Below are 22032 nucleotides of genomic sequence, written 5' to 3' on the forward strand. Positions count from 1 at the left end.
TTTGCTGTTTTGTTCTTTGAGTAGAATTTTATAATTGCAGAATCTAATGACAGGAACCATTTTGATGTGGGTGTGAATGGAATCATGGAAAAAAAATAGTTAATTTGGGGAAGAATTTTCATCTTAACTGTGGCTATTCGTCCCAGGAGGGAGATGGGAAGATTATTCCAGCGCTTCAGGTCACCACAGATCTTATCTAGCAGCGGGCTAAAGTTCAGGTGGACCAGGTCTGATAGTTTGGGTGAAATATTTATGCCAAGATATCTTATGTTGCCCGCAGGGAGAGAAAATTTTTGGTCTGCAGGATTCCAAGAGTTCTCCGTTATTGGCATTATTGTCGATTTGGACCAGTTGATGGAGTAGTCCGAGAGTTTAGAAAAATGTGTTATGAGATTAAATACTTCATGTAAAGACGATTTCGGTTCTTGTAGATAAAGTAAAATGTCGTCGGCATATAGATTAATTTTATGCTCTGAATTGGCGGAATGGATACCTATGATCTTGCTGTTCTGACGGACTGCCATAGCCAATGGTTCGATGAATATTGCAAACAGTAGAGGCGAGAGTGGGCACCCTTGTCTGGTTCCTCTCTGCAAAATGAAGCTTTTAGATGTGATCCCATTGGTGGTGACCGTGGCCTTAGGGGAATTGTATAAGGCTGATACCCACTGGATAAATGACTCTCCAAAGCCAAATCCACTCAGGGTGGCAAATAGGAAGGACCAGTTGACCTTGTCGAAGGCTTTTTCTGTATCAAGTGACAAAATAATTGCTTTTGTATTAACGCGTTGTGCTTCACTTATCAGATTAAGAACTCTTCTGACATTATTGCTTGAGTGTCTGCCATTAATGAAGCCCGTTTGATCATTATGAATTATTGATGCGATTGTTTTCTCCAGTCTAGAAGCAAGTGCCTTTGAGATAATTTTGAGATAATTTATCTCCTGGTGAAGCATACCGAGCACTTCTAGCTTCTTGTTGATGGATTCCAAGATGCTAAATTCGGAGGATAACAAGTCTTGTGTATCGGTGGCTGAGTCGGTCTTCTTCCTCTTATTGGGGTTGTCGGCAGGACCCTCCATGACGCACTCGTAGTAGTATTGATCGATAAACTCTTCTAGGTCCTCCACTCTGGCTGATGGTGCAGGCTGGAGTTGTCACCCATTAGGTAATTATATTTGTTTGGCTAGTTTGTTGATATCTAATCTAGCAGCTAGGTGCCGCCATGTTGAATCTCAAAATCCCACAGTGGTCTCGCGGTCTCACGCTGCCATCCGGTCTCACGCCCTGCCCTTTATATATTTCAATTAAGCAGCCCCTAAAACTGCTTTGACCTGCATGTATGAAACTTGGTAGGCACCTTTAACACTCTTATTACGTACAAAAAAGTCTCTTGGAGCGATGCTCCAAACCCAACAGGAAGTCCGCCATTTTGAATTTACTTTTGCCACTTTTGTGCGTTTTTGCCCATTTCCAGGGCTTGTAAATTAACGAACTTGTCCTACAGATTTAATCAGATTGGCTCCAAACTTGGTGTATGTAAGCGTGATTATGTTGTGACCAAAAGTTATCACAGGATTTGCCCAATGTTGAATGGCGCGCCCGCTGCCGAGCGTTGAATCTTGAGGTCTCGCCATGAAAAACGAAATTGCTGTAGCTTTGGCATAAATGGTCCAATCTCCACCAAACTTCACATGATTCATATTAGTCCCACCCTGAACACATTCTCATTACCATATTGCCTGATAATCATAGCGCCACCTAGTGTCGAAAGGAAGTACTTCTTATCAGACACTTATCTTTGGATTAACCTAAAATTTCAGTGCTGTGGTCTATATTTGATGTTCACAAACATGACATATCATTAGTGTCTACGTGTGCTGCAGAGGGTTTACTTTTGATGTCTCGCCATGAAACAGGAAATTGCTATAACTTTGGAGTAAATGGTCCGTTGTCCACCAAACTTGACATGATTCATATTTGTCCCACCCTGAACACATTTATATGACAATATTCCGTGATAGTCATAGCGCCACCTAGTGGTGAAAGGAAGTACTTCTTACCAGACACTTATCTTTGGATTCACCTGAAATTTCAGTGCTGTGGTGTGTATTTGATGTACACAAACATGACGTATCATTAGTGTCTACGCGCGCTGCAGAGGGTTTACTTTTGATGTCTCGCCATGAAACAGGAAATTGCTATAAATTTGGAGTAAATGGTCTGCTGTCCACCAAATTTGACATGATTCATATTTGTCCTACCCTGAACACATTTATATGACAATATTCCCTGATAATCATAGCGCCACCTAGTGGTGAAAGGAAGTACTTCTTACCAGACACTTATCTTTGGATTCACATGAAATTTCAGTGCTGTGGTCTATATTTGATGTACACAAATGTGACATATAATTAGTGTCTATGCGTGCTGCAGAGGGTTTACTTTTGATGTCTCGCCATGAAACAGGAAATTGCTATAAATTTGGAGTAAATCATGGACGTCGGAACTATTTTCTGAGGGGGGGGCAGGATTTTTGTTGGGAGGGGCGGGGGAAGCACACACACTTATCAGTGATTAAGGATTTGATTTGAAGTTATTTGATCATAACATGCAGTTATAAGAGAACTAGAATGGATGAACACGGCATCTATATTGTTAAGAAAATTAAACTTTAAAACTAAATCAAGCCATTTAAGGAACATAACATTATTTGTAACCTTGAATGAAAAAAAAGAAAAGTCTGCGCTCCTGACTCAGGGCTTTCATGCATTTCCAATCACTTCCAGCAGATGAAACCCCAGAGTGTTATTCCAGACTATTAATAACATTATCAGTCCTCCACTCCCCTCAGTCCCTGTTTCTTCCAATCAGGATTGTAATCATTTTCTGTCTTTTTTTGTGAATAAGGTTGTTGTTGTTAGGGTTAGTATCACCCCCTCCGCTGCCTCCCCTCCAACCTGTCCACCCAGACTGGCTTCTCTTAGCAGTTTCTCCTCTATTACTCTGCTGGATCTGACTGAGCTTGTGAGCACCATTAAATCCTCCTCCAGTCCAACAGACATCTTACTAACATCCTTGCTGAAAGAGGTTTTTAGCTCTGTGGGCCCTAGCTTGGTCTCCATTATTAACACCTCCCTGAAATCAGGCTGTGTTCCATCGTTTTTCAAACAGGCTACTGTGCAGCCGCTTTCCAAAAAGCCAAGCTTAGACCCCTCCATACCCAAAAATTACAGACCTATCTCCAAACTGCCGTTTATATCTAAATCCTTGAGAAAGTAGTAGCAAACCAACTTATCTCCTTCTTGACCACCCAAGGCCTGTTAGATAAATTCCAGTCTGGTTTCCGGCAGCAGCACTCCACAGAAACAGCCTTCCTCAGAGTCTCTAATGACATCATGATGGCTGCCGATGCGGGTAAATGCTCTGTACTGGTGTTATTAGACCTGAGTGCAGCATTCGATACTGTAGACCACCATATGATGCTCGACAGGCTCAGTAGGTGGGTGTCTTGGGGAGTGCCTTGAAGTGGTTCGCCTCCTACCTCAGTGAGAGAAGCTTCTCAGTAGCTGTTACCCTTTTTGTGTCTGATTCTGTCCCACTGTCATGTGGCCTGCCTCAGGGTTCTGTTCTGGCCCCTATACTGTTCTCTCTGTATATGCTTCCCCTTGGCCGTATCATCAATAATTTCAAAGGCGTTTCCTATCATTGTTATGCAGATGACATCCAACTATACCTGTCATTTAAACCAGATAACATAGACGAAATCAACATACTCCATGAATGTCTGTCTGCTATCAAGAATTGGATGGCAAACAACTTCCTCCAACTATTACTGCGGATGACTCTACGGTCTCTAAGGTCATCAACCACATGGGGTCACTGTGTCCACATTTTTAAGATACAATTGAAGACTCACCTTTTTAGGCAGGCATTTGGGCAATTGTAAGTAATTATATAGATTGTATATACAGTAGATCATGTTTCGGTTGCACTGTATTTTTTGCTGTTTGTACTTGCTGTGTTTTCTATTTATTTAACTGTTTGTATATTTATTGTGAAGCACTTTGTGACTTCGAGCTGTGAAAGGTGCTGTATAAATAAAGATTTACTTACTTACTTACTTACTTACTAGTATAATTTACAACATTAATGGTGCCCCTTGGTGAGGCCTATTATTATAATTCCCTACACCCTCATCAACAATAATACAGTGAAAATAAAATAATTGAAAATAAGTGCATTTAAATAGAAATTAAAAATTAAATAAAAAATGCCCATTCCACAGCCCAATCCAGTTGTGGCTAAGCTGATGAGTGAGAGTGTGTGTGTGTGTGTGTGACTGAATCCACTCACAAAGACAAAGGATCGCCTGAAACGCTCTGTTCTGCAACGCAGTGAGATGAGCTGACTGCTGCAGCTGCTCCTCTGTCAATCCAGGAGGCTGTGGAGAGCAGTGGCAGCTGCTGGTCTTTCAAACAGGGGAAGCTCACTTTAAGTTTACATCATAAAATATGTCATGTTGTAGCGAGGCAGTAACTTATCAAAGGAACATTTAATGGAAGCCGTTTTTCAACCACAATCATGCCATAGAAAATGAGCTATATCGCTTATGGAAATTAATTCCTCCAATCATCATGCGAACACTGAGCGTCCTCTCCCACCTACCGCTCCATTAGGTCCCAGGGAAGCTGAGCCTCCCTGGAAGTGCCAATTTTGTCGCATATGTATAAAAAAAACCTGCTCAGTGCTGTCTCATAGGAATGCTTGGAGGCTCCGCGTCTACCGTGCTGACACAAGAATGTATGACAGGGAGGTCGCGTTTGAAAACTGGTGATAAACAGCTGATGTTTGAACATCATAGTCATGATGTTAAACGCATCCTAGCACACGTTTAATGCAATGTAAATTCTTATTTTAATGTAAATTCAATAGTGCATATTGACCATTTCTTCTATGAAATTTTAGGGGAAGTTCAGCCTCCCTTGTTGTCTCAGAGCAATCGCCCCTGGTGGAGAGGGTGTCTACTATTGTCCATTACAGCTTTCAGTTTGTTCAATGTGCCTCTCTCCACCACAGTTCTGGGTCCAGTCTCCTGCCGAGCACTGAGCCAGCTTTTTTAACCAGCTGGTCCAATCGCATGGTGTTTTTGTCCATAAGGCTGCCTCCCCAGCACACTGTAGCAGGGAAGAGTGCACTGGCCATCACCATGTGATAGAACATGGTCAACATCTCCACACACACATCAAAGGACCTCAGTGTTCGCAGGAAGAACAGGTGGCACTGCCCCTTCCTGTAGAGGGCTTTAGTGTTAGAGGACCAGTCCAGCTTATCATCCAAGAGGACTCCAAGATATTTGTAGGTGTGCACCACCGCAATGTCCTCCCCCTGTATGGAGACTGGCCTCTATTTCTGAAATCCACCAACATCTCCATGGTTTTGGCTGTGTTCAGGTAGAGACAGCACTTACTGCACCAGTCCCTGAAGGCATCCACAAGGTCCTTGTACTCCTGCTCCTGATACAAGCCACAATAGCTGTATCTTCAGAGTATTTTTGTTTGTGGCAGGACCCTGAGTTGCACTTAAAGTCTGCTGTGTAGAGTGTGAACAGGAACGGTGCTTAAACAGTTCCCTGTGGAGCACCAGTGCTGCTCCTGACCATCCCAGAGACACAGCTTCCAAGCCTGACATACTGAGGCTGCTGTGTCAGGTAGTATGTTATCCAGGAGGTCAGGAAGAGATCTACTCCCATCCCCTCCAACCGGTCTCTCAGTATGGGGGGCTGGATAGTATTAAATGCACTTGAAAAGACTTCTTTTGTAAAATGAAAAAAAGTATTTTGTGATTTCATTTGGAATAATAGACGCCCCCGGCTTCGTTTATCTCTTTTTATATTTGCCTTATGATAGGGGAGGATTATTGTGCCCTAACATGCTGTACTATTACTGGGCGACTCAATTGAGAACCTTAATGTTTTATCTCACAGAGAAGGGATCACCTACATGGAGAGGTATTGAATCTTGTTCCCTAAAGCTCCCACTACCTAATTACATATAGGGATGTCCCGATCCGATATTCGGATCGGTATCGGCCGCCGATACTAGCAAAAAATGGGCATCGGCATTGGATCGGACTGCATGGAAAAATGCCGATCCAAGAACTCTGATCCAGTTTTTCACGGAATCCGCTCCAGGTTTTCCGGCCAGCCCAGCGCTCCGCGAGTCAAGCAGTCCATTCCAGTGATCCATCCACCTCTTACTATCAATCCACCAGGCCAGCATGCAGACGGCAGACACACACACGGAGGATAGGAAGAGTAGCGGTCATCTTAGTTAACTGACTATTTGTTTTCTGCTCTGGTTTTTTGAGAGTGATATTTTTATTTAGTTTACACTCTTACTGTTTAAGTAAAGAGCACTGATGGCATTGTTTTGGGCACAATTAGTGAAATTGGAGCCATGGATGGACTACAAAAACACTACTAAAATAACTGAAAAGGAAAGGCTGCATTGTTTGTTTAAAGGCCAACAATGTCTTGTGGTGTTAATCTTTCTTTTATTTATTAGGGGGCCAAAGCACAAGTGTGTGGAGTCTTGCTGCTATTTTAATTCCATTGTTAGACATTTTAAAGATTTCTTGTGTTGATCTATTTTCTATTTATTAAGGGGCCAAAGCAAACCAGCTATATTTTTTATTTAATGTTAATGTTCAAATTTAAAGTTAGTTTATTTAACCCTGTTAACAATAAACAGGTCAGTTTCTCATACCAACTGTTGTGGATCATTCTAACTAACCTGATTAAGTAGTTGTTCTTGTTAGAGTAATCTTGCTTGATCAAACCTTTTCTAACATGACTGACAACAAAATAAGTGAATATGTATAATACGCGCTTGGATCAGATCGGTATCAGTATCGGCCAAAACTCAAGGCTGTAATATCGGTATCGGATCAGAAGTGAAAAAGCTGGATCGGGACATCCCTAATTACATATATTCAAATTCATTTAAAAATATCAAAAAATTTACAACTAATCCCATAGTTAAAAATATGATTGGTATCTGACAGCAGGTTAAAAATCATTTAAAAGATACCTCTTCCATCTCTCGCTTTAGCCCAATTTGGGGCAGTGATTATTTCACCCCAGGAAAATCTGATGGGGGCTTTAAGATTTGGGCTGATAAGGGTTTGGGACAGCTAAAGGACATTTTTGATTGCCAAAGTGGGAATTTGTTATCATTTGAAGCACTAGTTGCTCAATTTAACATTCCTCGTAAACATTTTTTTTAAATATATACAACTAAGGAGCTTTATTGGGTCTAACCAGGGTCACTCCATGAAGATCCCTCCTCTGTCTGTGTTGGAGAAAGCTTTAAACAAAAACCCATTTGGAAGAGGTATTATATCTGAATTTTATGATCTTTTGTTAGCAAGTTCTCCAGAATCTTCTAACCACAAACGCAATGCTTGGAAATCTGATTTAAAGGAGGATTTAACAGTGGAACAGTGGAATAAGGCCTGTAAGGTGGCCCAAACCCAGACGAGTAATACACGTCTAAAACTCTTGTAATATAACTGGCTGATGAGGACATGCATAACACCAGAAAAACTTAATAAATTTAATGATAAAATACCAGATTTATGTAATAGATGTGGAAAAGACAAAGGCACTCTGTTCCACTGTCTTTGGTCATGTCCAAAAGTACAGGAATTCTGGGAGGAGGTTAGGCAAGAGGTTCAAAAGATCTCACTGGTCAATGTTGAGTTGGACCCCAAATTATTTATACTGGGCCTCTACCCAGATGGCCATAAGATGAAACGTAATGAACAAATTCTAATAGATAACTGTCTACTAAAAGCTAAAAGAGTTATTGCCTTATCGTGGAAACATACAGACAAACCAAGCATTGCGAAATGGTTAAAGGACCTATCTCTGTGTTTACCCTTTGAAAAAATCACCTATATTCTAAAAGATAAACAAGACGTGTTCCAGAATGTGTGGGGTCATTTTGCTCAATATGTCAAAAATAATGATCTATCTCATCTAGTGAATGACCATGAGATTTGATGAATGAACCCTCTATGGACGCATGGTTGTCGTGCTCTAGGCTTAGAGGGTTACACTATAGCTAAGTGCCTTGTTGTTTGTTTTGTTTTTTTGTTTCCTTTTTGTTGTTTTTGTGTTTGTTTTGTAGGGTGTTGTCAGTCATTTTTGTTTAGATGTAGTTTTGTTTGTGTATTATTTTTGTTATTGTTATATATATATGCCATTGTGTGTATTGTTTGTTGTATTGTCATTTGTCAATGTATGTCTTATTCGTTGTATAAGGGCAAAAAAAATCAATAAATATATTTTTTAAAAAAAAAATGCACTTGAAAAGTCAAGGAAAAGGATCCTCACACAACATCCCGGCTCCTCCAAGTAGGTGTAGGCCTAGTCCCTATATACAGACTCTACATTCAGTGAATGTAGAGTCTGTAGGCAAACCCTGGAGATCTTGCCTCCGGAAGAAGAGCGGAAGAGCCCTGGTTTCCAGTTGTAGGCTGTTTGTAGTCCGCGTGATGTTGACCAATCACGTTTGAGCCAGCTGCAGTTGTTGCCAGATTAAACGGTCCGTGCGGTGAACTAATGAGGCAGAACATAATTGGCATCGCTGCAAACTTTGAATCCATCGCAATGGTTCAGCATGTTTACTTATATATAAACGGAAGTCGGAAACAGAAATTCACCTCCTCCGTCCAAATCAAACCGGAATGCCAAAAAATCGGGGGTCTGCCCCCAGAGGCTGTATCGCCGTCTGCCGGAAGTCAGACGCCGACTGGGTTCCGAGAATGGTGTAGGCCCAATGCAGCATGTAAAGAACCACATCTTCCACTCCAGTGGGCTCCTGATAGGCAAACTGGTGCATCAGTGACCTCTGACCTCAGGAAACGGAGGACCAGGCGCCCCAGGGTCTTCATAATGTGTGATCATAAGGCCAGCGGTCAGTTGTCATTTAACTCGGCTGGGTGCCCCACTTTGGGCACTGGTACGAGACAAGATGTTTACCACTACACTGGGACTTTGTCTGCTCTAAGACTCCTGTTGAAGATCCACTGGGGGCTCCGCTGGCTGGGCTGCACAGTCTTTCAGGAGCCTTGGACACACTCCATCCAGGCTTGCAGCCTTCCCTGTACACAGTCTCCTGAACTCCGCCCTCACCTCATCTGCTGTAAAGGACAGTGGTAGTTGGCCTTGGGTGGTAGATGTTGTAGCTGTAAATAAACTATAGATGTAAAATGTTAACGTCTATGTGCAGCAACTGCTAGGTGCATATAGTATAGATATTCAGGTGTCTTAAAAGTAAGTTAGACAGACATTTCCTCGCTCATTAGTGTGCACAAATGTACTGTATGTATACTAACACCTCAAGGTGCTGGCAAAGAGAATCTTCTCAGCAGGGTGCACTTTGTATGTGCACTTTTTTTTTTGAATGTACAGCACTGATGAACATCCGAAAGTTACTTATATTGTTGTCTTGTATTGTTGTGTTGTTGTCTGTTCCATCGGTCTTTCATTCTTCGGCCACACCACAGTCAGAAGATTTGTATTTACCAGAAGTTTAATAAAGTTTTTTCTCCAACTTGGAGCGTGGTGCTGGAAGCTTGCGGATACTATATGGGGTTAAACAATTCTAATTAGTCTAAAGTGCATAGAACTGACAACAAAATACAGAACTTAGTTTGCTGGCTGTGCGGCTGCTTTACAACTTTCTATGTTTTAATCTTTTAGTACAGGGTGTTTCCTGTAAGACTGCCTTTCCTCTCCTTGTCTGTCTTGAATTAAATTAATATTTGCACAACCTCATTGTTAATGAAGTGAAATTTGTATTCATTTCCAACTCCCTCTGAAGCTGATCAAGCATTCTAGATGAATCTTCATGTGCTCAATTTGATATTCTATAAAGTAGAATAAACCTTGCTCTAGGCACCCTCTTGACATGCTATGTGACATGCTTTGATGTGTGTCACCTGCAAAAATAGCTAGTAACCTTAACATTACCTTGTACCTTCTCTAGGACTAGAACTTTCTTATCAGATCAAATCTGATGTTACTTATCAGATTAGGATAGAGAAATCACATATGTGACAACAGGCTTTACACAAGTTTGCTTCTATCCAGCACATGTTCTGCTGACATGTTGGACATTTAAATTGTTGTTATGATGTGTAATCCTGCTGTGGTAGAAATCTTATAATATATCCACATAAATCTGATTTATTTTGCCCACCTAAAAAAAAAAAAAAATCAAAATCAGTTTAAGTGTGATAGTAAATGAGCAGATACATCACACACAAGAGGGCTGAATTGCTTCTTCTTTTAATCATCATTTGAAACTTTATAAATAAAACAACAAGTTTCGCCGAATAGGATAAGCAGGATAAGCGGTGTTGGATGATTAATGATTGAAGGACCTTCACCTACAGTGCAGCTGTTGAACTGTCAGATCTATCTAAATATTGGCAGATACTCAGTAATCACAGATCAAAATGAGGGCAATTAACATTTAATCAGTACATCTTTGTAGAGACATTGTTCATCAGTACCTTCTGAGCAGGAATTGGACAGTTTACTGTGGCAGTATGAGTGAATGGGAGTTGTGACCAAAAAGTAAATGCAGATACAAAACTAGAATTACCACTTTGTGGTTGTATGCCTCTGTGAACCAGTCAAGTTGCAGCTACAGTTTACATCCATGTCTGTAAAAACATGGATGCTTCACATACCTTACCCCTGGCAGCACAGAAGATCTATACAATCAGCACAGTTTCAAGGTGGACCCCCAAGATTAGTGTCACCAATTCAGTATCTGACCAAATGTCTCCCTTTCTGTTCCTGAGATAAGATGTTGAATAATGGCTAGAAAAGTGTTAATGCAGAACATCACAGTTACGCTGACCTTTGACAATTTGGACATAAAATGTCATCACTTCATTATTTTATTCTATTAGAAATTTGTATAATTAGTGTATGAATTATTGAGTTTTGGCCCAAAACATGTTTTGTGACCAATTTCTAATCAGTGCATCGTTTAGACCAAGTGGACATTTGTTCCAAATTTATGGAATTCCCTGAAGGAGTTCCTGAATTTTGGCATTCACGCAATTAAGACAAATGAGCTCACAGTGACCTTGACCTTGACCTACGACAACCAAAATCTAATCAGGTGTTCTTGAGGTATTGCATTCACAAGAATGGGATGACTGGATAGACAGACAGACCAACAGAAGGACAACCCAAAATCATAATGCCTCCAGCCACAGCTGTTGCCAGTGTGGAGGCATAAAAAGAATATTTCAATCCCCCTTAAGACTCTAAAATGGATGTTGTGTGCTTTGTTGTGCTGTAGTGCCTGGAGCTCCTCCCAGGAAGGTGGAGGCAGATGCGCTCAACTCCACTGCCATCAGGGTGACCTGGAAGCCTCCCCTGTCTGTGAAGCAGCATGGCCAGATCAGAGGCTACCAGCTGGTCTACTCCAGGTTAGAGAATTGGGAGCCTCATGGCCAGCCAGTCATCATGGACGTTTCCCTTCCTCAAGCCCAGGTACTGTCATACTCAGCTGTGGAGAGCACATCAAATAGCATTGACTAATTGTAAAACACAGCATCAACAGTTTTCAATTATATCTTCCAATACTGTAAATACATATAACCAAGTACGATTTAAGTTTTTATAGTTTTTATATCATTTTCGTAAATCCGAGTAAATTGCTGCAGTGAACATGACTGTGCGGGCATAGAGCATATTGGAGACATTGCGGTGACTGCTACACAGTTTGCCCTCTTGAGTCAACTCACTACCACACATTTGATTAAATTCAGTTCAGTTCAATAGAACTTTGTTTATCCTGAAGCAAATTCTTGTGCTGGAGAATGATTCAAATTACAGTAACCCCAATTTCAGAAACAACAATTAACCTTCACAATCCAGTAACCACAAAACCAGAACAATCAGTGGGTTCTCTGGGTCAGGGTTACACACTGAGCCTAGTTTTTAAAACAATAGAGTATTAAATATCAGTAAAATATTCAAAATATAGAAGATAAAGTGTTTAAAGTTATAGTGCGTAACTTCTACAGGTCCGTAAATGTCCGTTTCACCCAAGCCACTATTAGAGGAGACGACACAATGCTGATTAAGCCGATCAGCTCCTCCAACATCTCGCAATATTTTTCAATATATATCATTTTTAGTTTGCATGTCAACCGGCGACATTCCCACGCTGGCACACAGGAAATGCTTCCTCACAACAAGAAGGGAGGGGGAGGAAGAGCGGAGAGTCTCATAGCAAGAGGTAGAGCGCAGGTAGAAAGAGAAAGCAACATGGCGGAGAACCCAAAGAAGCGGCCGGGACACGGTTCAGAAGTGGATCCTACCACAAAGAAAAAGCCTGGACGTTCGGCTGAAGGTCTGTTAGCAAAGAAGGAAAGTGACCGACGGAGAAGGCAAACAAGGATTTGTATTGGTGTCGCTTTTCCTCGGTGGAGAGCCCTGAAGGAAGAAATTGGGCTGAGGGCAGACACGGATGTTGCCTTGCTGCTGTTGGATAAGTAAGTGACTTGGTTTATAATTATATTATGAGTAGTATGAGTTGCTGTCACATGTACTGGACCTAGTACTTTATTATTTTCTTGGAAATGGTGCTATGAACATAATGCAATGTTAGCAGCCTGGTGTTCGCCACGTTGTGTAGCATTGTGTACACGGTGTGAAGCGAGTGTTACTCTGTGTACACGGTGTGTGGCGAATGTTACTCTGTGTACGGTGTGTGGTGACTGGCGAGTGTTACTCTGTGTACACGTTGTGTGGCGGCTGGCGAGTGTTACTCCGTGTACACGGTGTGTTGCAAGTGTTACTCTGTGTACATGGAAGTGCCGCCAGCTTATTAGTTGTAATAACGCATTATCCGCTGGGAGGCGACAGAAGTTAGGCACTATAGCTTTAAGGAGCAAAAAGCAAAAACTAGTGCGTAACAGAGGCGTAACAATGGAATGTCACAGTCTGCTTCTCTCCCTCACCTGCTCCTGGTAAATTTCCATTCACCTGCACCCTGTTAGCCAGCCACGCCCCCTCATCAAGACAGCTCCACTCACCTGTGCACACAGCTGCTCCTCATCAGCACTCCTTGCATATAAGCAGCTGCTGCCTTTCCCTCCCTGCCAGACTGTGCAATGCAAAACCTCATGCAAGACATTCCAGCACTCACTCTTGGCTTGATTCCCCGGTACTGACCCTGCTTGTTCCTGACCTGTCTACGTCATCTGTTTCCGGGTAAACTCACCAGCCTTCTGTCCCTGACCACAAGTTCTGCCTCAGCGTCTCTGGTTTCCATCTGCCTATAGCTGTGCGGTGTTTTCCTGCCACAACGTTTTAAATTGAGTGTTCCAACCTGCTGTCAGTTGCCTGCTGTGAGACACCACACGCTGCCTTGTGTGTGTGTGTGTGTCCTTTTACTTACCTATCGGCTTATTTCCTTGACCCTGAACCCAAAAACTGTGTAAGGGCTCTGAGCCCGAAGAATTAACCGTCTGCTCGAGTTTCTATTACCTTGTGTATCATACAGGTCATTACCAACTGTGTGCCTGCCTCAGAGTGCTGCATTTGGGTTCAGTCACAACACTTACATGGAAGTAAGATAAGTACAAGAGTTTTAAACAATGAACTACGTTCCTGATAATCAATGTTATATTATATATAATATGACAATAACAAGTATTATTGCACATGATTTTAAGAAAATCATATTGCACTAAATTGACAAGTTATCATGTTATTGAAAAGTAAAATTGCATATGATGTCAAGAAAATATTGCACAAGATACTGAAGTAGTAATTTCATGTAAAAGTAATAGTGCACCTAATGTAGGTGAATATTGCTGTCAGAGGATGCGATTACATGATGGCTTCTCATGTGGAGTGAAATAAATCTGAATGTAATCATTCGGAATTAAAGTTTTTCCAGGTAGTTTACATGGGAAATATTCATTCCGAATGAGGGTTTACACGGAAGATCAGTTTAAACGCCTTTTTAATCGCCTTTATTCAGGTCCGCAAGGTTTGGGGCAGGGAAGGTTTCTGATTGGATAGGGGGCGGGGCAGATGTTATGTGTTTATGTTTACCGGAAGAAAAAACTGTAGTCCTCGTTCCGGATAACGAGATGCTTGACGACGGCGTTCTTATTGCCTTTTTCGGGCTTGTTTTGCTTATATTCTTGAAGCAGCAGTACGACAACAACCTTATTCTGCTAACAGGGACTTTAAGCAGCGGCGGATTTTGCCACAGCTACAGCTCCCGGAAATAGATCTGCGCTCACTGATCGAGACTTAAGCCATAGTGCCAGCGTTGCCTGCTGTAGCCCGCTGACTCACTATGAGAAAACAAAGCATCTCAAGTAGTCGCTACAACGCGTGGTTCAGGTGAGTGAATTAAATGATTTTCATTATATTTCTGAAATGAAACGTGTTCTACAATTGATAGTGACACACTATATATTACATGTTTTAGCAATCCTTTCCCACAGACGCAGGATACAATGTGTATTTCACTGTATAAAAACCATAGTGAAGTATTTTCTGCTATAGACTATATTCTCCCCTCATCCTTGCACTGCATACGGTATAATTTCTCAGTATACCCTATAAATACTATGTACATTAGTCTCTGTTCCATTCCTAACTAACTTTGATGTTCATGTTGTTATTCTGCAGGCCCCCAACGGAGTGGACGGAGACCCACAACATCTTTCTGTGCCGGGAAATATTAGTGACAGAGCCATTCAAACATAAGAATGGCAGTGTAGAGAGAGGCAAGATGTGGAACAGGGTGGCAGAGTCCCTTAACAGCTGCCAGGAGGTCCCATATTATTTTCCTTAAATGAATACCAGCTATGGATTTTTGTAAACTGAATAAAAAAGTATGATTCATATCAGGACTTAGAAGACATTTTTTTCTATTCAGTTCTTGTAAACAATGATCACACATAGCAAAAATACACATCCAGAATACAAATAATAATGTTTATTGTGGATCCCCATTACCCATTATAAGTGAAGACTATTCTCTCTGGAATAACCTTGTGTATAACATTACAAATCAAAAGAAGAAAATGAAAAATGAATCACCTCCCACCACCTATTTTATGAAAAGTAGTCCTAAATGTATGGAGGGTCAAGGCCAAAAAAATGTGAGGTTTGATTTCCATACTAACATGTTAATGCATTCCTTAGAAGAGCAGATACTACATAAAGTTTACCCACACTGCTCAACTCAGTCTTCAAGTTCTTTTTGAAATCCATGAATTTGAAATAGTTGGCTATGTCCCCAAATAACCATTCCATGGACACCCTGACTTCATTCATGGCCTTGTTGAAAGCCTGCATTTGTGGCGTGAGCTGGCCATGGGGGAATGGAGCTGGAGAAATGGCATGCTCCTCCAGGACACTTAACAGGTTGGAATCAGCAAGCATCCCAGAGTCGTGTTTCCTCCCCTCTGTAAGGCAAAAACAATAGGTTATATTACATTTAGGCCGATTTAGCGTACACACACACACACACACACACACACACACACACACACACACACACACACACTTACTTCATGGCCTACATAGTAGGGGCTTAAGGACTGATAATATATGATGGCCTATAGCCTATATATTGTGAAAATTAACGTAATAACACATAACGCATGTTTCCATTTTACAGAGCTGCCATACAGTTTAAGTTAATTTCATAATTTTGCGTTTAAACAAATAAGAATATTATGTATGACCATGCGTGAGAGGCAGAGCATCTGTCTGTGTTGACGGTCAGGTGTAAGACAGGACATTTAAGTTACGTTGCTGTATTACATGCAGACTGGAATGAAGTTTCCTTTCACCTTCCCTTAGTTAATGCAGCCAATTATGTACATTTATTTTTATGTTTCACATTGTGCTTTGTTGCTCTCTATGAGAGTGCTCTTTATGTTTCGTGTGTTTTATTTACTCTGTTCTTACCTACTGGACCATAGATGTTGCCAATTAATCCATTGGGAAGTGCTGTGGCCTGGAATTTTAAGGTGTGGACACGCTTGTGGCCGTTATGCAGAGTCCGCTGATCGGTCCCGGGTCTGGCTATGGGTCGCACCGTGCCATCTGTGAACCCAAAGCAGTAATCAGGAGGTGCTCCCATCTGGTGGATCCAATTTGTAGAGCTGCAGGGTTCAATATGCTGTGGTTCCATTGAGTGATTCAGTGGTGGTGTCTGTCATAGGTGTACTCGAGAACACAATTTGTGGCCATGCTCAGGACAGGTACTTGCTGCTGACCAAATCTTGCCATATCACTATGGCAACTATCATATCACTATACCGGCATGGATATGCCAGCCTCTTTAGGAGCATACATAAGCCCTCCATCCCTCCCACGACACTTCTCTGATCACAGATGAACTTGTCTGGAATTCCGAGCACATCTGCCAACACTGGAAGGTCGCACTTTCTCACTCTGAACTCCGCCAGACAGTCATCCTCCTCCATTTCATCCAGGTGAAAACGCGCATACACTCAAAGAAATAAAACATCAGATTTACTTAATGTAGTTATGTCAACCGGTCCCACGAAACTAGGTTGAATAAATGGGGAAAAAGACCACAGATGTAACTATTACGAGATGCTTTTAAGCAGAGCTTACCAAACTGTCTTAATTAAATGCAACAACATACAATGATGTTGAATTTACTTAACGCTGTTACGTTAAATTTATTAAACACAGTTATGTTAAATTTACTAAACACAGTTGCGTTGAATTTATTAAACACAGTTATGTTCAATTTATTAAACACAGTTATGTTAAATTTACCAAACACAGTTGCGTTGAATTTATTAAACACAGTTATGTTCAATTTATTAAACACAGTTACGTTGAATAAATTAAACACAGTTATGTTTAATTTATTAAACACAGTTATGTTCAATTTATTAAACACCACTGAGTTGTTTTTATGTTGTAATATTTTTTTGATCTATCAATATGCCTAGTTCAAATAAATAACACAAATCAACTCGCTTTACCTGACTTTATTAAAAAAAAAAACCTCAGGTCAGACAAAGTGAGGCAGGTGCAAACAAATACAGGCCACAAGCCCCAAGTAAAGCTATTAACAATTCCAAGGATGACAGGAAAACAAACAGAATCTGTTTGGTGCTTAGCACTTAAAGAGATACTTTTTGACATGTGGTTGTATGAGGTACTTATACACAGACAGTGTATTACCTACACTGGTCTCCAGACAGGAGTACCAGCATGGAAGCTAAGCTATAGTAACTGGACGGGGTCAGTAGCTCAACGTATTTTAGACACATTAAAAAAAGGCCCACCTAATAAAATTTATGTCAGTTTAAATGTATGCTATACTAAGAATATGTTTACCACTTTACCTTGCCATCAGACAGATTTTTCTGACAGGAAACTGAAGTTATATCCCGTGCACCAGACTCCCTTGACAAAAACAGCATTTTTATCTCACAGAACACGGGAGTTGCTGGTCTACTGCTGCCTTGATAAGCGAGTTAAATTGTCATTTTCTGACTTGTGGTGTTTGACAGGGTTCATTCAGAGTTACTGAAGTCACACAAATGATCCAATCAAGGCAGCAGTGGACCAGCAACTGCCCCATTCTGCGTGGTATAATTGGGGAGAGTTAAGGAATGATATAACTTAAGTTTCCTGTCAGAAAAGTCGCTGACAGCAAGGTAAAGCAGCGAAAATATTCTTAATATAGCGTACATTTAAACTACTACTGATTTTTTTAGGCGTCTAAAACACGTTTTAGCTGCTGACCCCCTCCACAGCAGTACATAGCTTAGCTTCTCCAAATTGGCGGTGTGCTGACCGCCGTCTACTGTAGGTAATACACTGACTGTGTATAAGTATCTCTTACAACCCCATGTCAAAAACCCTAACTATCCCTTTAACACTTAAAACATCAAATAAAAAGGAGCAAATACTATTTTTTGAAAAGTAAGACAAAAATATAGAAATAATGACTTGCTACTAAAACTGCCCTGTTGCAGGGCAAAGAGCACTGTCAATGCCCAATCTGCCCCCTCACAACATTTTGAACAGGCAGAAATGTGATAACCTTCTGAGACTGACAGGACCCATGAGTGAGGGAAATGAGGGTACTGACAGGCACTACTGATGCCAGTACAGTCAGTGTTCTCTATATAAAGTTTGACTGTCATTTAGAAAACAAGAACAGTCTCAAACTACAGTGTGTGTATATATAATCTGTCATTGGCAAGACAGTCTTCTGAATGGTGGGAGTTTCTGGGGACATTGTCACTTGAACAGTTAATGTATAACCACAGTGCTCAAGGAAATACACTTGGGATGGATGCTCCGGCAAAACTGTATCCCAACAGGCAAGAATCTTGTCGCAGGGGTGAAGAGGCACTACTGGTGCCAGTACAGTTAAGAGTATTTTCTTTATGAGGTTAAACAGTCATTTAGAAAACAAGAACAGCTTCATCACATCGCTATAAACCACAACCTACTGTACTGCTTGTTCTCTCATTGGCAGTCTGGCAAGTCTTCTGAATGTTGGGATTTTTTGGTGACATTGTCTATCAATATATATATGCTGTATCCATGCCACATGCTCATTTAAGAGTCTTATTCTTTGGGCTCTGCATGAGAAGACTTACAGCAGTTCTTTGCATCTTTTGTAATACATCTATATATACAGTATATGTAATGTATAGTGGTAGAGGCACACAATTTGGTATGTCTGTAATAATGTACAAAACAGTTGTAGTTGCACACACTGAACCTGATCCCAAGGTTCGCAGTCTTGTGCACTGCAGGCAAGATTACTCGTGTAATCTGTGTTTAAGGACCTGCACCTTCGTGGAAAGTCTGTTGCCGTCCAACTCCATTATCACTTTCTGAAGAAATTCAAATGTGTGTCTCAGGTCCTTAGGGTAGCTCAAGTTTAAACTGTAGATCAGGCCGAGCAGGACTGCACACCCATTTGCCACATCTCTCAGATCTTGCAGCACTTTAACTCCCTGGATTATGACTCCAACGTCCTCAGGCGCAGTTGCGGGCTCTGCTCTCTCAGGTTGGATGACATAGATTCCCACATCCATGTCCTCCATTCCTCTCCTTGCATCGGGATCAACATCCTCAAAATGGGATGAGAACATAGCATCAATGAAAATCTGTTTCCAGGGTATATGCAGGAATCCTGAGGTTAATTTCAATACCTTTTTAAGACTTTTTAAGACCTTCTAAAAAATCCTTAAGACCTCATCGCCACTTCAAGCTGTCATTAGCAGCAACGCATTTTTAACTTACTAAACAGTTGTAGTTTGCAATTAAATCTATGGAGCACAAACATACAACAGAACTCAGATAAGATGAGGTGGAATAAAGCTTGAAAGAAATAAATTAAACCAAAGGCAGGTTTATTAGAATACACCTTAGGTCATAACAAGTAGCACAGCTCTGAAAACACGCTTTTCTTTCATTGCATTTATGCTCAACTCTGGGCAGCCAATGTTCCTCAGTCTGGTGCGGTAGTTGGCCATTTTGTACTTCAAACTTATTTTCCAACCATAGTAACCGGAGACTGATCCCTGCTCCTTTAAACAAGGATGCTTTGTTATCAAAGCCTGAGCCACATCATCAAACTCTGCACTTGAAGGATACACTTGTATTTAATGCCAACCTATCCAGGATATCTGACTTAAGTTTGGTACTTGGACTCAGAAGAGTGCCACTGATGTGGAAAGCATGGTTGGCCTTTTCCAGCTGAACCTCTACCTCATAAGTGAACTGAGGTATTGGGAAGGTTTGGGGCCATGGCTGTGATCAAAGGGTATCCCTGAAGAGGTAGATTCAGAGGAGGAAAGTACTTCTGTGTCTGCCGTGGATGAAAAGGAAGATGAAAGGTAAGGCACATCATCCAATCCTTGAAGTGTAGCAGGTGGATCATGGTGAGGGCTAATGTCTGACCCATTTGGTAAGTAAATTATTTTAACTGTGCTCTTGTCTTGGAGTTCTGAAGTACATGACAAGTTCACAAACTCATTGTCAAATCAATGTCTCTGTAGTGCAGTCTGAAGTTGTCTTATAATCTCTCCTTTAAGGTCCTCTACTGAATCAGTTACTCCAGTTGGAAGAGTCAATTTGGATGTATTGTCTATTCCAGGTATGACTCTTAGGGTTGCAGCCATCTTGTATTCAATCTGAAAAGAAAAACATGAACACATTTCTATAAGAATAGTGAGTAATTATTAGGGATCAGGTGAGGGTAAATTATTCCTGCATTGACTCAATGCTTCACACTCTACAAAACAATGTTCCTAAATTTGCCAAAATACATTATTTGTCTTAATGGTATAACAGACTGTACAGGACCAAAGTGAGTGACCAATAGGGGTGCAGCAGTATAACAGTTAGAAAAATGGACAGTTACTGTGCCATGGACATTTGCTTTAGGGTATTGATAGCATCTCCATGTTTTAAAATTGCAACATACAAAACACAAATGTGGGACTTTTAAAACTGATCTTAGTCATTTTTAACTGTATCCACACAAATGACATATTTACAGTCTTTAGTTAACTTTTCTGGTGTTTACAGGGAAATCTTTTCAGCTTTATGACTTGTGATTTTGGAGCTGTGTTGAAGTGGTACTCCAACATGGTTCTTTCATCTCATCAGTTCTGCTCTGATACAGTACCTCCAGCAAATTGTTCTGATCAGTGGATTGATGTTCAGGTATTTTTGACAGCTGGGACCATGTGTCCATTTTGATTATAAACTAATTCAAACACTCCACTGTTTCACAATTCAATCCTACCTCTGTCTCACACAAACAACTGAATACAGACTCACAACAAACACAACCACACTGTTACAGCCTCTTCCGCAACAAATAATACTGCAACTACTATTAGTACTCTTACTTCTACAGCTGCTGCATTTACAAAACATTTTTCAGCCTTTTCAGGAAATTTTCATATCTCCCAGCTTTGAAAGTATTAGTTTAGCTTCCAGCTTTTCAAACAATGTATTTCAGCTCTTAGCTTCTTTAGGTAAAGCAGATTATTATATTCACTTCAGTTTTACATTTCAGCTTTTACATTTTTCAGGAGAATTCATTTCATATTTCTGTATTTTTAGTGACATGTTGAAGATAATTGAAAAAAATAAACAGCCATTTATATGTTTAAAATTAACACATTACCTGTCACATGTACAAATGTTTTCAATGTCACCATTCGTATGGATCCAACTTTGTAGTCAGCCAAAGGGTACTGGTCAGCAAGTTCCTTCACATCAAGAAATGCCAGCTCTCTTGTTGGATGCAATTCATAGGCTGGGTAGTGCTCCCTATACCATGAGCACAGTTTCCTGATGATGAGACTCAAACCATCTTGTAAAATACATAGCTGAATTATTTCTGATAATTCTAGCAGACCTCCCCATGACCCATGCACAACTATCATGCCCTTTTTGTAGTTAATGCCATTAATGGTAACACTATGGGCAAGGTTTACAACAGTGACCTCAGGGTACTTCTGAGTGAGGATATTCAAAACATCCTCGTTTAGGACATCAGTGGGGACCTCTGAGACTTGTGCTGCCTCCAAGGCAGACTTTTCACCATCAGGTATGAGCATATCATAGCCCACCATTAACTGATGTTTTTTTGCCAATGACAAAGTTATGTTTCTGAAGTTCTTTGTATGCCTAACAATCTGCTTAAAGAAACTGTGTTTGTCTTCGAATCGCATGGTCCACAATGCTACAAGGGGACCAAAACATTTAATCATCTCTGGATAGTGTTCCAGAAAATGATGTTTTGGCAACAACTTTTGACCAGGAAAGACTTCTTGATAACGTTTTCTGTGCTCTGAGATTTTTCACTCCAAATATCCAATAGATTCTGCACTGTGAACAGGGGCAACAATTAATTCCACAATATCCTTTAAATCCAAAAC

The 22032-nt window shown here is 40.8% G+C and overlaps 1 protein-coding gene and 1 long non-coding RNA gene across 17 annotated transcripts in view; both read left to right on the top strand.

Annotated features, from left to right (window-relative positions):
- ptprfa (protein tyrosine phosphatase receptor type Fa) overlaps positions 1–22032 on the top strand; it is an 888655-nt gene that overhangs the window by 438872 nt on the left and 427751 nt on the right. For all 16 annotated transcript variants that reach the window (XR_013491747.1, XM_078169090.1, XM_078169094.1 and 13 more), the window contains one exon: positions 11388–11581. Coding sequence is in view for 15 of the 16 variants with exons in the window: in XM_078169090.1 (XP_078025216.1) it covers positions 11388–11581 (194 nt within the window). In the remaining variant the exon portion in view is untranslated. The remainder of the gene's footprint in view (positions 1–11387; positions 11582–22032) is intronic.
- Positions 11593–15152, top strand: LOC144463715 (uncharacterized). Its single transcript, XR_013491750.1, has 2 exons — positions 11593–14455; positions 14747–15152. It is a non-coding gene; the product is annotated as an uncharacterized LOC144463715 (long non-coding RNA).

This window comes from Epinephelus lanceolatus, chromosome 6 (genome assembly GCF_041903045.1).
Source record: "Epinephelus lanceolatus isolate andai-2023 chromosome 6, ASM4190304v1, whole genome shotgun sequence".
In the NCBI taxonomy this organism is placed as follows: domain Eukaryota; kingdom Metazoa; phylum Chordata; class Actinopteri; order Perciformes; family Serranidae; genus Epinephelus; species Epinephelus lanceolatus.